The sequence below is a fragment of the Schistocerca americana genome, chromosome 1 (genome assembly GCF_021461395.2).
Source record: "Schistocerca americana isolate TAMUIC-IGC-003095 chromosome 1, iqSchAmer2.1, whole genome shotgun sequence".
Taxonomy (NCBI): Eukaryota; Metazoa; Arthropoda; class Insecta; order Orthoptera; family Acrididae; genus Schistocerca; species Schistocerca americana.
The window spans coordinates 569,267,940-569,282,901 of NC_060119.1; the positions used below are offsets into that span (position 1 = coordinate 569,267,940).

The 14,962-nt window shown below is 37.9% G+C and overlaps 1 protein-coding gene across 4 annotated transcripts in view; it reads left to right on the top strand.

Moving 5' to 3' along the window:
- The window catches only part of LOC124606604 (poly(U)-binding-splicing factor half pint), a 120,007-nt gene that overhangs the window by 45,021 nt on the left and 60,024 nt on the right, over positions 1 to 14,962 (top strand). For all 4 annotated transcript variants that reach the window (XM_047138600.1, XM_047138592.1, XM_047138616.1 and 1 more), the window contains 2 exons: positions 6,715 to 6,875; positions 9,861 to 9,907. In XM_047138600.1, the coding sequence (XP_046994556.1) occupies positions 6,715 to 6,875; positions 9,861 to 9,907 (208 nt within the window). The remainder of the gene's footprint in view (positions 1 to 6,714; positions 6,876 to 9,860; positions 9,908 to 14,962) is intronic.

A 14,962-nucleotide genomic window follows, 5' to 3' on the forward strand; every position in this document is an offset into this window, starting at 1 on the left:
AGTGGTGAAAGCCAAATGGCTGATTATAATGTTATTGGTAATAATACTGTATGTTTACCACTGTGGATGTGGACTGCATCATTTGAAGAAATGCAACAATCTGACATTTTTTAGAACTTTGTTACCATTATGCATATCAAGTTCAGTTCCTGTAGCAATCATTTATTCATGTATTGTGTATGCTTTAACATGAATTTGCATACAACTGGAACTCGGCATTTTCTATGTGGCTGACTTAACACATTTGTTTACATCACAAATTACTACTAGTCATATATGTGTAGTTTTTGTGCCCCATTCAGTGTTCCATCAGTCACCAGAACTATCAGATTCCTATCTTGTCTAATATTAAATCTGTAAAACTTGTCTGTGTCTGTTTTTGAACACACTAATCTCCAAAATTACTAAACAGATTTTTATGGGGTTTTCGCTGGTAACTTCAGCATAGCTAGGGGCATTGTATAGGGTATATATCACCAAAATTTGATGGTGGATAGAAAAGATTACATGTATGTATGTTCCACATCTCCGCTGAAACCACTGGACCCATTATAACCAAACTTGGCACACACATCACTTACTGTCTGGAAAGAATAACTTTGTGGGTAACAACCATCTACCTATCAAAGGGGTAAGAGTAAGAGTGGGGGTGAAAAAGTGGTGTAGGCCATGACACACAAATACCCAGATTTTATTCATCCAGTATTTGAGAAAGGTAGAACTTAGTAGTGACTAGCAACAAACTGTACACAGAATTTCAAACCTTTGCGGTTCTTTTCTCGCTGACACTCCCCACATAATGGTGAAAGAAAAAAAAAAAGTTTATCGTGTACAACATTGTTTCTGCCCATTTTTTGCATCAGGCATGACATTTTAATTTCTTACTTGTGTACTACTAACTGTATTTGTGACACTTTTTGCTAGTGTTCCCATGTACCACTGAATGTGCCTACAAAATTATATCATTGCATGACGTGTAGTTCAGGGTGTAAAACTTCAAAAACACTGAGATGGGCGAAGAACTGACACGTCATGCATGATGCTTAAATTTATTATTACTAACCTGCTGAAACAATTTTGACGAAATTTGGGAAGGAGTGCCCTGAGAAAGAAAATAGGCTAGTTTTGAAAGTGAGTAGTAAAAGATACAGTACTTAAATGATTTGAAGAATGTTATGCAAAAAAAAATTGAATTTAGGCTTCAAAGAGAAGGGGAGAACAACTCACTGTCTAGAATACCAGGGGTGGAAGATAGAAAATGAAATAAGTTATTGAAGAATGAAATTTTCACTCTGCAGCGGAGTGTGCGCTGAGAAGAAACTTCCTGGAAGATTAAAACTGTGTGCCGGATCGAGACTCGAACTTGGGACCTTTGCCTTTAATCTGCCAGGAAGTTTCATATCGGCGCACACTCCACTGCAGAGTGAAAATTTCATTCTGGAAACGACCCCCAGGCTGTGACTAAGCCATGTCTCCGCAATATCCTTTCTTCCATGAGTGCTAGTTCTGCAAGGTTCGTAGGAAAGCTTTTGTGAAGTTTGGAAGATAGGAGACGAGGTACTGGGGGAATTGAAGCTGTGAGGATGGGTCATGAGTCGTGCTTGGAAAGTTCAGTCGGTAGAGAACTTGCCCGCGAAAGGCAAAGGTCCCGAGTCAGAGTCTCGGTCTGGCTCACAGTTTCAATCTGTCAGGAAGTTTTAAATGAGTTATTATTTATAGTCTTCTTTTTGTATAACATGTTACAGACAAGTAAAAATTGAATTGCATTTTGGAATTATCATATTTAAATTTGAATGCTACTACTATTAAAAGTAATTGTTATTGATAGGGACAGGAAAAAATTGTTTTATTTTTTTTATTCTGGGTTAATTTTGGCTTTTTTTTTATACCAAATTTTGCTAAAATAGATGATTCCAAATTTTGGTGTTGCTTTTTGCCAAATTTGGCACTATTTTCATCATTGCTTCAAAGTTTATTACAGGGGAAATGAACTGTTATTTTAAGGTTATAAATGAACGTCAGTTTGAGGAGATTAGAAGACAAAATGCAGTTTTAACATTCAATATTTGTCAGTTACAATTATTAGTGAACCGCTGAGGTCAGAATTATAATATTTTTGTATGGCAAAATAACAACTTTTGTGATCTCTTAAAAATCATTGGTTCTGCATAATTTTGCTAAAAGCCGATAGTTTCATGTTGTTTTTCACATTATAATTTTTGCGAAATTTTACAGTCCCAAATTGTTGGAAGATACCAAGTAAGGTCATAATGGAGCAAAAGAAAAAAAAATAAAAGTGCGTGAAATCCTCAGTTAGCAGAAAATTTGTAGTGTTACCTGTTGTGCGCTTGCATTTGTTGAGAGACTAACTGAACTCTAAACAAGGTGACATAGTGATTAAGGCGCTGGACTCGCAAGATACAGGAATGGTGTTCAAATTCTCATTCCATTCAGGTAGGGGAGTTCAGTCTTCCATATGTGCCTTACTGCTCAGTACCTCAATTATCTGGTGAGTGTTTATCCGTACTCACTTTGTGATGTGGCCCATTCTGGTACCATAGCTTTTATATTCTAACCTCTATCTATGCTGTTCATCAGTGTATCAATTTGCAATCTGTTATTCATGATGGTAAAAATATTTATGAGATCAATTCTTGGTGAGTGGTTTTGGATGGGGGTGTCAGGCAAAGCCTGATCTTCTGTCTCTTTTATTATGTTGTCACTTGAAATGATTTCACGTATTCTTTTATGTTCTCATTTGTCATGGTGTGAATGCTTTAGTTTTCTGTGGTTTACCAATGAAGTTCAGTGTTCACTGCCTGTGTTGTGGGAGCTGCAACTAGCTGGGCTGCTTTTGCCAGGAAGTTTGGCTCCAGCATTACATGAAAATGTGGGTAGGGTGCATGTGCATATAGTTGTCAACCTTGTACACCCACCATCGCACTGCTAGTGTAATAATAAATATGTGATGACTTATTTAGTTTCTGACAAGCAGATTGTAATTTCCTATTCCTTAAAACATCTGAAATCTTGACAGCTGCAGAGCTTAATCTTTGAACTTTGATCAACTAGATCAAATCTATTGAGAAGATCAAAACAAATTAGTTACAAAATAGTTATTAAAAATAAACATGAGAGTAAATTCATTCAGCCATCTTGATTACATTGCTTCATTCCAATAAGCTAATACAGGCAACAAAATACGAAGATTTGATTACATAAAAGGTAGCAGCCTCACTAAGTATGTTGTGTAGTACTGAAGCGATGCTGAGTTGTACGGAACCACACAGTACTTCCACTGGAAGTGTGTTGTGTTTGTATGTAACAGAGAACTGACAGAATCCCCCCCCCCCCCCCCCTTTTTTTCAAGGCCCAACTGTCAATCACTTTGTTGTTCTGATCCAGGTAAAGCTAAATGTTTTCTGTAACTGTGATATAATAGCCGTGTAGGGCATAAAAGACAAACATTACAGCATTGAAATAATGGAATAAACACAAAATTACAAAGTATGAGAGATCACATTCAGGACTAGAGAACAAAATGAACACATTGCTTAGATAGTATGAACAAAAATTGTAAGCCCAAAATACTGCATGTATGCCAATCAAGAGAAGGAACAACGTTTGGTGAAACAAAGGAAAACTTGGGAAGACTAACACAGGCAGTATGAAGTAACGGTTATATCATGTAATACAGGAAGAAGGATGATTACACATTCTTATTTGGTTGACTGATAAAGCACTGCTTTGTCGTCAGCCCGTTCTTAGTTTCAGCAACAGACTGTTCTTCATTTGTTACTGGTTTATAAAATTTTAAACCGTTTTCCTTAAGAAACACTTTGCACCAAATAATACTCTGCTCCCATGGACTATATGATTTAATAGTTTTTCTCTTCAAATTGAAACTTAAGTCATTTTAACTTCAAGGTTTTATTTCTCAGAAGAACTGCTTTCCACAGTCACAAAGCTGCCCACAGTTATTGTCGTATTTATTTTAATTATGCCAAACAAATTAAACAGTGGTTACTGCTGTTATTATTTACAGCTTGTCTTTGAATATTGAGGTTATCAGAACATTTCATTCAGTTTCCGAATTGGGTGATTGATTGAGTCGTGTGTCAAAATACATGAATTTTGTGTCAAAAGTGTTTTTTGTTCTTTGTTTCCAAATATAGATAGATAATTTCTTTTTTACATGCAATGGGAAGGAAATCCGAGTGAAAACAAATCCTGTGTGAAGATGGAGCTGTTTAAGGCAGTTGAGGGAATACCGAAGTCAGAGATGAGCATGTATAAATTCTGAAACTGAAACTGCAACTGTCAACATCAGTTAAAAATAGAGCTCCAGTTAAGAATAATAGAGAATTACAGTATTGGCAGAATGCAGTTTGGATGGATTTGAAAAACAGGCTTCATTATAAATACAATCTTTTAAGAATATTGGAACACTATCAGTCAAACATACAAGGTTGGGCAAAAATTTTGAAACACCAAAACGAATGTGTGCTTCAACGTAAATGCAGATGCTAGCGAAGTCCACATGTTGCGCAGTTATATTTGGATGTTAATGGAACCGGTCCAGTATCCTCAATTAGTCGGAAGCCATCAGTCATGGTCAGAGTTCTTTTCTGTGTAGTTAAAAGTGCATTGTGTCAAAGATCAGTGAATTTGAACATGGACAAATTGTTGGTGCTTTTGTGGTTGGTGCTTTCATAACAAAGGTAGCCGAAGTGTTTGGTGTTTCAGGAGACACAGTATCGAAGATTTATACCACATACAGGGAAAACAAAACAGAAAACTTCATCTGCCAAGTCACAATGCAGACGAAACTGTGTGTTGATTGTGACAGGCTGTCATTGAAGAGAATTGTGACAAAAATAAGAGGACGGCAGCTGCAAAAGTCAGAGCAGAACTGAATGTTTTCTTCACAAACTCTGCCAGGTCGAAAACAACCTGAATTTAGCTCCATTAGTTGGGAAATTGCAGGGTGAACTGGAAATCGATGTATAGGGGGGGGGGGAAAAAAAAAAAAAAAAGGTTAGATGGTGCCTACTGTGGTCACTGACTGGATTCTCAATTTGAATGAGTGATTTTTATGAGAAAAGCATTAACACGCAGTTATTATTAATAATTGTCTTGCATGCCAAAGTATTAAATAAAAGTCTGAAGCTTACATTTTTCTTCCAAATATCACAATTGTTTACCAATCCGGGGTGGCAATTCTTCTGGAAAACTTGGAATTGCATTTTAACCTCGAAAAATCAGGGAAATCTCAGGTAATTTCAGAAATGTCCCATTCTTTCATGCTAATTTACCATACTTACCAAACCGCCATCTTGTTTTGAAAATGGATGATTATTTAATGAAGATTTTGGGAAATTCTGTACTCTATTATATTGTCCGACAGTATTATTGGATGGATTTGTTACAGTCAGTCACATGCACAGTGCTGTTTATGATGGAAAAAGAACGTGTCAATGTAGACGAGTCTGACAAATTGGTAGTTCCTGTCACCATTAAATCAGAAATGCAGAACATGATGAAAAGCAGGTACAGCCATTTAAATATCCATTCAAATAGTAAAATGGGGAAAATTTGAAAGCATAAATTGTAGAAAGCATTAAGAGATATTTTCCCAGAAACCAGTATTTTAGCAAGAAATTGAAAACTGTATTGTAATAACAAAATCAAAAATACTATTCTTATGACGTTTATGAATTCAGATACAAATAACAACGGAAGATGTATTCTAATCTTCCTTAAAAGTGCATTATTAGTATTTCCATCTTTCAAATCTGTGGGACCTCAAAATTTAAACAGAACTCACTCCCCCCTCTCTCTTTCCCCCTTCCTTCCTTCTGGAATCTTGTGGAAGAACCAACATTCATCAACGATGACCAGATGATCAAAGAACTCCGCTAGATGTGCACTGTGCTGTCGCATCGATCATTCTCATCACCACACACACACTTCAGTTTCTGCACCATGGTGAGCGGGGGGGAGGCACCCATTGTGCACACACTTTCTTATCTTCAAATCTTAAAGGGCGATGGTACAGAGGGTTCCCCATAATAGATCTGTTGGCTTCTCTAACTCGTCAAATGTGATTTACCTACACCCCATTATCAAGTAATATGCATTCTGGGCATTGTTTGGTTTCTGTGTGACTGCTTTTGCATTTTTCTGCACTGTTCTTGCTGTCTGAACTACCATATCTGTGACTTGGTGCTGTTTCTCCTTGTACGGCTACTAACCTCTTGTGGATGTCTGAAGCAGTCGCTTTTACCTGCAGAGAAATCACTCTGTCCACTATTGCCCATACTTTCCGGTTTCCATGTTGTCTTATCTATAACCACCAGTATACTCACAAGTCAGAACAAATGCTGCTGCAATTTGTCACCTATGAGAAGCAGAAACTAGCATCTTTATCTTCACGCATGCATCGACCCACATTGTAGACTGTTCCTTTGCAGGAATTATGGGGACATTGCCAATCAGTATTAAAGGAACTAAATAAGTTCATTTTTGCCCCCTCGTGCTGCAGTCAGGAATTTCTGCTATTGCAGAGACGTATTGAGTTACTTGTTTTTGTATTTCATCTCTAGCATTGTTCTCCCCTCTAATGCCCATTAAAAAACCTGGTTACCATTGTTACATTAGTTATTGAATAACTTGAAAAATACAGAGATCTTTTCACTGTTGTTTGTCCTTTAGGTCCAGGAGCTAGAAATACAACCATTCCAGGTATATTGGGAGCAGGACTACCAAAACTGACTTCTGAACAACAAGATGCAGTAACTCGAGCAAAAAAATATGCTATGGAACAGAGTATAAAGATGGTACTCATGAAACAAACGCTCGCCCACCAGCAAATGGTATGTATAAAAAGGGAGTTCAACATGGCATTCGTTAACAAGAAGGCAGGCACAGTTGTTATATTTAAGGCATCTTATTACCAAGAACATTACAATCTAAATACTTGGGATACATTGTTTGTTAAGGTGCGCTGCATTAGAAACTATTTTTAAGGATAAAGAGAAAAAGAAGTATTATTTAAATAAAAATAAAGTTTTATAACAACACTTTTAAATTGGACTAGAAAGTATAAAATAGTTTCTCCTAGCTCATTGAGATTCCTAGCCCCATCCACACACTTCTGAAAATCTTTTATTGTGAATTTTTAATAGCCATGGAAGTGCTTGAAAGATTTATAATAAAAAAGGTGGGATGAATACAGTAGATAAGTTACTTGAACTATTCATGCATTAGTTTTGTATTGCATGTGCCCAACATTTGATGAGATTATGAGAGAGAAGTGTTAAATTCCAAGTTTATTTTCATATCTTTTCAGCTGATCGTATCTGAAATAAATAGTGTTACACCAATTTACTAATAAAATATCAGTCAGTTTCATTTCTATTTCCCTAAGAAATAAAATAAAGAAACAAGGGATGTCACATTATCTCCCCCTCATCCCTCTCTGTCCATCTCCCCCTTTACATCTCTGTTCAGCCTTGTCTGTCTGCAATTTTATTCTACCTGTAAAACATACTGGTCATGCAGATGTCTGGGCATTAGTAATGTTTTTCAGGCCTCTCCTACCGAACAGACTGACAAAGTGAGTTAATATTGAATTGTCATCCAGTTCTGAGCTATGTTTAAGATTTCAAGTGTGTGTCTCTCTCTCTCTCTCTCTCTCTCTCTCTCTCTCTCTCTCTCTCTCTCTCTCTCTCTCTCACACACACACACACACACACACACACACACATATTGGGAAATTACTTTAAAATCATGTGCAGAATTTGTGTGGGACAGACAAACAGGAAAGAAATCTAATAAAAATGTCATTGTTTTCAATCATATGGCTGGATTGCTCTCCACACTACTATATCTTGCGCAAGCCTCTTCAGCCCTCTGTAGAACTACTACACCCACATCCATTTGAACCTGTTTACTGCACTAGTCTCTTGGGTTCCCTTTGCAGTTTTTTCCCCCCACACGTACTCCAATACTAAATTGGTGTGTCATATTGTATCATATCAACCAATCTCTTCTCTCATTCAAGTTGTGGAATAAATTTTTTCTCAAGTTCAATTCAGTACTTCATCATTTGTTATTCAATCTTCGCATCTAACATTCAGCAGTCTTCTGTAGCACCACATTTCAAAAGCCTTTTTTCTGTTCTTGTCTGAACTGCTTATTGTCCACTTTTCATTTCTGTACAAGGCTACAGTCAAACGAGTGTCTTCAGAAAAAGACTTAATAATATTTAAATTTGATATCAACACATTTCTATTCTTCAGAAATGCTTTTCTTGCTATTTGCCAGTCTAATTTCATATCTTCCCTGCTTCAGACATTATCAATTACTTTATTGCCAAAACAGCAAAACTTGTCTAATTTTAGTATCGTATTTCCTAATCTGATTCTCTCAGCAACACTTATTTTAACTAGACTACATTCCATAACCCTCATTTTATTTTTATTAATGTTCATTTGGTATCTTCTAAAGACACTCTCCATTCCATTCTACTGCACTTAAAGCCCTTTGTTCAACCTCAAAATTTTTCTTTCTTCTTCCTGAACTGTAATTCCTTCTCCAAATTTTTCTTTGGCTTTCTTTTCTGCTTGCTCAGTATACAGATTGAAGGACATCAGGAATAGGCTACAGTCCTGTCTCACTCCCTTCTCAAACCAATGCTTCCCATTCAGGCTCTTTGACTCTTTCTAACTGCTGTCTCTGTGCTAATTGTTTGTAGTCTTCTGCTCCCTATATTTTACCCCTGCTTCCTTCAGAATTTCAAAGAGTGTATCCTGTTATTATTATAAAAAGCTTTCTCTGAGTCTGCAAAAGTTATGAATGTAGTCATGTCTTTCTCAAATGTATCTTTTAAGATAAGTCGTAAGGTCAGTATTGATCTTGCCCGAATTTAGTTTCTGTCAATATTTTCCAATCAATTCTTATTAAATTGATAGTTTGGTGGTATACACACTTGTCAGCACCTCCTTTCTTTGGAATTAAAATTACTACATTATTTCTTAAGTCTGAGGGTGTTTCCACTGCCTCGTAAACATAGTGAAATGGTGTTATGGCTGGCCCTCTCAAGGATATCAGCAACTCTGATGGAACATTGTCTACTCCAGAGGCCTAGTTTCGGCTTAGGTCTTAAGTGTTCTGTCAGATTCGTCTTGCAGTATCGTATCTCCCATCTCATCTTCATCTACTTTCTCTTTCTATAACATTCATTTCTCTTGTACAGCTTGTCTATATATTCCTTCAGTCTTCCAGTTTCCCCTTCTTTGCTTAATTCTGATTTTCCATCCGGGCTCTTGATATTCATACAGCTGCATCTCCTTTCTCCAAAGGCTTCCTTAATTTTGCTGTAGGTGGCATGTATCTTTCCTCAGGTTGTACATATTTCTATAGATTTACATTTGCCCTCTAGCCACTCCTGCTTAGCTATTTTGTATTTGCCTTCAGTCTCATTTTTCTAAACATTTGTATTCCTTTTTGCCTGCTTCATTTAATGCACATCTATATTTTCTCCTTTTGTCACTAAATATCGTATATCCTGTGATATCCAAGGATTTCTCTCTCTCTCTCTCTCTCTCTCTCTCTCTCTCTCTCTCTCTCTCTCTCTCTCCCTCCCTCCCTCCCTCTCTCTCTCTCTCTCTCCCCCTCCCTCCCTCCCTCCCTCTCTCTCCCTCCCCCCTGCCCCCTACAACCTCTTCTTTAATGTCAGTGTCATGAGTTGTATAAGCCTGCAGCACATTTTTAAAGTGTTATGTTTTCCCTTTCTTTAAAGTGTAATAGCATTTTGTTAAAGACAAACAATTAATTTCTACCCCTTTTTTTTCCAGCAAGCAAAATCATTCCAGCGTCACCAAGCTTTGGCCCTTATGTGCAGGTCAGTGATCGAACATTTGGCGTATGATCAAAATATAAAAATTTATTTCAATCATAAACATTGCTGATCATTGTAGGTCTTTGAAGAAAGTCAGTGTTCATATTAAAAAGGGTGGCAGAAAATTTTAACATGCATGCCTGGCTTGGTTACACACAAATAATTCAGTTTTTGTTTTCCATTAACTGTTTGTACTTTCTGAGTCAGGATTGGATAATTTAAGGACAAATTACAGTAAAGAACTGTGCTTTCTGTGGAATTTAGAGCACAGATTTCTTTATATTTATATTTTTGTTTGCCATTATGATAGTTACTGGGATATATGTGTTCACATAAGTGTATGCTGGTTTAATTGTCCAATTTTCCATTTAGCATATTTTCTGAAGTATAGGTTTATTAAATAATGTTAAAGATGAACGTGCACGTGATTAGTAGATTATGTTGAACGTTACTATTGGGTACTATAGATGACAAATGGTGCTTTCTCTTTTATGATGACTATTTAAAATGACTGTGAAAATAGTTCTGGGATTAAGATCAGTAATTTTATTTCAAAACATAATTGGACTGAAATTTAATGTTCATTTTAATCCATTAATGGGCCCTTCAGAAATCATAATCTCATTGCACAAAAAGTTAACTCTTGTTGAATTAAATCAGTTTTGTCTCAATCATGTTGTTGAATCTTTGTTAAACTTGAGATGTGCAGTTTGGGACAGTAGATGTTAACCTGAAGTTTGGAATGTTTGCATTTGTACAGTGCATACTTGACCCCTCATAATCATTAGTTTGTTCGTGTGATAGGATGAAGGATGGATGGGGGAAGGTTAGTTTCTTAAGGAACTATTTGCTATCTCATTATTGTAAAACTTTGTCTTACTGACCAAGAAGACTGACTCATACACCAAATATAGACATGAAGGGATGGAAAGACCACTTCAGTAAGGTACTGAACAAACGAGGAATCCAAACACCCCCAAAGAAAGAGAACCAATATCAAACAAAGGAAAAAGACGATGTATGGGAACCTCTAAATGAAGAAGATGGAAAAGAAGTAATAAAAACACTGAAGAACAAGAAAGCAGCAGGACCCAATAATATGTATAATGAACACATACAAAATGCGAAAGAGGCTCTCGAACACATATGGATCAAATTAGTCAACAAATGCCTGGAACTTGGAAGAATTCCAACCCAATGGAGACACTTGATAATAAAAGTTCTCTACAAAGGTAGAGGAGACCCAACGGACACAAACAAGTACAGAGGCATAACCCTAGAAAATGCTCAATTTAAGATGTTCTCGAAGATAATTACACAAAAAATCAAAGCCTGTGTGGACAGTCACCTTCCAGAATCACAAATGGGCTTCAGATCTGGAAGATCAACACTTACAGCAGTCAGGCTGCTTCTAAACAACATCGACGAAGCTCTACAAAAGAAACAAATGTTCTACACAGTGTTCACAGACATTACCAAAGCCTTTGACTTACTGGAAAGCGATCCCATAGTCCGAAAACCGGAAAAAACAATAGGAAAAGATAGCTTACGGGCAAGAATAATCAAGTCAATCCTCGAATACAACTTAATCACAAAATCGGACAACTTCTCTTTTTCAAACCTCATTTTGCAATAGAACGGAGTCTTACAGGGTGACCCAGTGAGCCCTTTGCTGTACATCAGGCTGTTCCAACCGAGCTCCAGGGAGCCGGAGCGCTCACTGCGGCAGCTCGGAGCCCGCGTGGAGGGGGAAAGCGAACTCACTGCGCCCTGGCTGCATGCAGCTGCAACTGCCGCAATAATCAGTGTTCAATGACAGCTATGACTAGCTGCGGGAGCCCTGTACCTCTATTGGAGGATACCTTTCTATTCATTGCGAGGGATGGTCATCCGCAGTGTCTTGTATGTCATAAAGTATTTAATTCTGCGAAGAGGTGCAGTATATAACGACATTATACAAGTCTTCACGCAGCGCACTACGATCAGGTAGAAGGCGTTGCACGCAGAGAACTGGTAGCCAGGCTTAAGAACGACATACCAGGAGAAGTAAGTTTAAAAACGGTTTCATAATACGGAGGGTATCAAAACATGCAACATAATTCGTGTTCTGTAATGCTTCTATAATTTTCAGGTGAATGAAAGCGGAGAAAACACTACTGAATCTGCAATTCGAGCAAGCTACAGGGTCGCTCACATCATTGCGATGAGTGGCAAGCCGTTTTCGGTGGGACCACTCGTAAAATTGTACATAGTAGCAGTTGCAGAATGTTTGTTTCCGAGGGAGGTGCAGGCAATTGAAGGGGTTTGCCCGTCCAAGCAAACAATGTCTCTTCGAATCCTGGACATGGCAGCGGATTTAGACACACAGCTCAGGAGAAAGGCGGAGAGCTTTGTTGCATTTTCGCTAGCGCTTGACGAAAGCACCGACGTATCAGACTGTGCTCAGCTTGCAGTCTTTGTGCGCTTGACGAAATGGAGCTGCAAGTAACTGAAGAACTCTTGGATGTGGTACCACTCGATTACCACCGCAACAGGACGTGACATTTTTGAAGCTGTTTGTGAATCAGTGAACAATATGAATTTGCCATGTAATAAGCTCCATTCTGTAGCGACAGACTGTGCGCCACAAATGATTGGGCGTCCCCGACGTTTTGCTTCTCGTTCGAAAAATAAACTCAGGTACGAAGTCGGGAAAGACATTTTGACTCTTCATTGTTTTATTCACCAAGAGGCACTGTGTGCTAAAACAGTAGAGCTAGGTGGCGTATTGATAGATGTCGTGAAGTGTGTGAGTTTTGTGCGGCGTCACGGTATGAATAATCGCCAATTCAAATGATTCCTGAAAGATATGGAAGCGGAGTATGGGGATATACCTTACCACAGTACAGTTCGTTGGCTGAGTCGGGGAAAAGTTCTTGATGTTTTCTTTGCCATTCGTGAGGAACTATCCCTTTTTCTCGAAATGAAAGGGGAAGAAACGCGTTGTCTGAAAGATGAAATGGATATCAGACCTGGCGTTCCTAGCTGACATAACTATGCATCTGAATAATTTAAATCTGTCATTTCAGGGCAAAGGGCAGCTAATCGTTGACATGCACGACCAGATCAAAGCGTTCATGGAAAAGCTGCATTTATTTGAGAGTCAGATGAGTAATGGACATTTAACGTTCTTCAATTGTCTTGTTTCTTTAAAACTACCTGAAGGCACTACTTTCGACTATTACCAAGCAAAGTTAAAGCAGCTCATCACGTCGTTTGAAACACGATTCTGAGTCCTCACTAGTTTGAAAATGGAACTTACGGTATTCAGCACTCCTTTTTCAGCTTCCCCCGATGACTTGTCATCGTCACTTCCATTGGAGATTATTGATTTGCAAAATTCGACTTTGTTGAAAGAGAGGTACTACAACACGTTGGATTTGTCACGATGGTATCATTCATTACGGGAAAAAACATTTCCCAAGCTTTACAACAATGCCACTCAGATCATGTGCATGTTTGGAACTACATATTGTTGTGAGCAGATTTTCTCAGCAACGAAAAGAATAAAAAGTAAGGAACGATCGTTTCTTCAGGATGCAACAATGAAGGCCATCCTCCGCATTAACGCTGTGAACACTTTGACGCCTGATATTTCCGATCTTGTAATGAAAAGAAAATGTGAAGCTACAGAGGCCCATTAAATTTAGTATGCAATTTCTTGTAAAACAGTTGTTTCTTATTTATTTCCTGAACATCGTATTTCCTGGTGTAGCATGTCACCACGTCTTAGCAGCTAACAGTATGAGGGTGCCGATCTTGTAAGACGCAACTGGCACATCAAAACGCTTGCCTTGCCACCTGCCTCAGCCAGCCATGCCACGTGCCGGCCCATTTGAATGGCCACATCGAGCGACACGGCTCCCTGGAGCTGGGAGCGCTCCGCGGCTCACAACGAAGCCGACGAGCTGGAACAGCCTGCTGTACATTGTTGCCATTGAAGTAGTACTGCGAATTGAAGAAAATGATGATGATGATCTATACTTATATGCATATGCCGATGACATAGATGTAGCATCAACAGACATACAGAAGCTGCAGATAATCACGGAGAAAATTGATAAATGGTGCAGTGAACACAAACTACACATAAACATACCAAAGATCAAAATGGTGATTTTCAGAAAAGGAGGCAAAACACCCAAGAATGCGGAAATCAACGTCAGAAGACAAAAAAATAAAAATCTGATCAGACTTTAAATACCTAGGAATGACATTCCAACCAACAGCCAAATGCTACACAAAACATACAAAAGAACGTGCAGCCCAAGCAATAATAGCAGTACAGGACATCAAAAACATCCGCCAACTCAGTCTAGAAATGGCCTACGGGTTGGAGGTTATACGGGACCACTTGACAGAAAAAATCTAGAAACACTAGAAAAGGTAAAATCAGCATATCTAAAAAGAGTACTAGGTCTCGCAAAGACAAAATGATCTAGACTAGTGTACCTGCTAGCGAGAGACACATTCCTAATTGAAGACATCAAACTTCGATATATGGTGCCACACACCAAGGCTTCCAGAAATCAACTGAAGATCACGGAGGATAAACAAGAAAAAGTATGGCCGGAGTTCTTAGGCATCGAAGCAATGATGAGCTGTTCATTGACAGCACCAAACTTTGAACTGTGACATGTCATAACTAGATTATCTTTTGACGGCTTTCATCATCTAATTTGCAAAAAGAAAAATTATCATGACCCAACCACAACGTGTGTGTGAACTGTGTATCAAAGCCTATGAACAATATCACATAGAACTGTGCAGTAAAAAAGTGAAATCTGTAAATGAATATGCAGAAACATAAAATGTTAAGCAAAGTAACTGTATGTGGCTATTTGGCTGCAATTTTATTAAATAAAATTTATGTAAAACTCGTGTATGAGTAGTGTCATGTGAGATTCTTAGTCCATTTTTATGTAATCTTTTTTATCCATTTTGTACTCATTCACCTGTATTTTATAGTTATCATTTATATTTTCACATATTTCACGTATTATTCACATATTTCACATA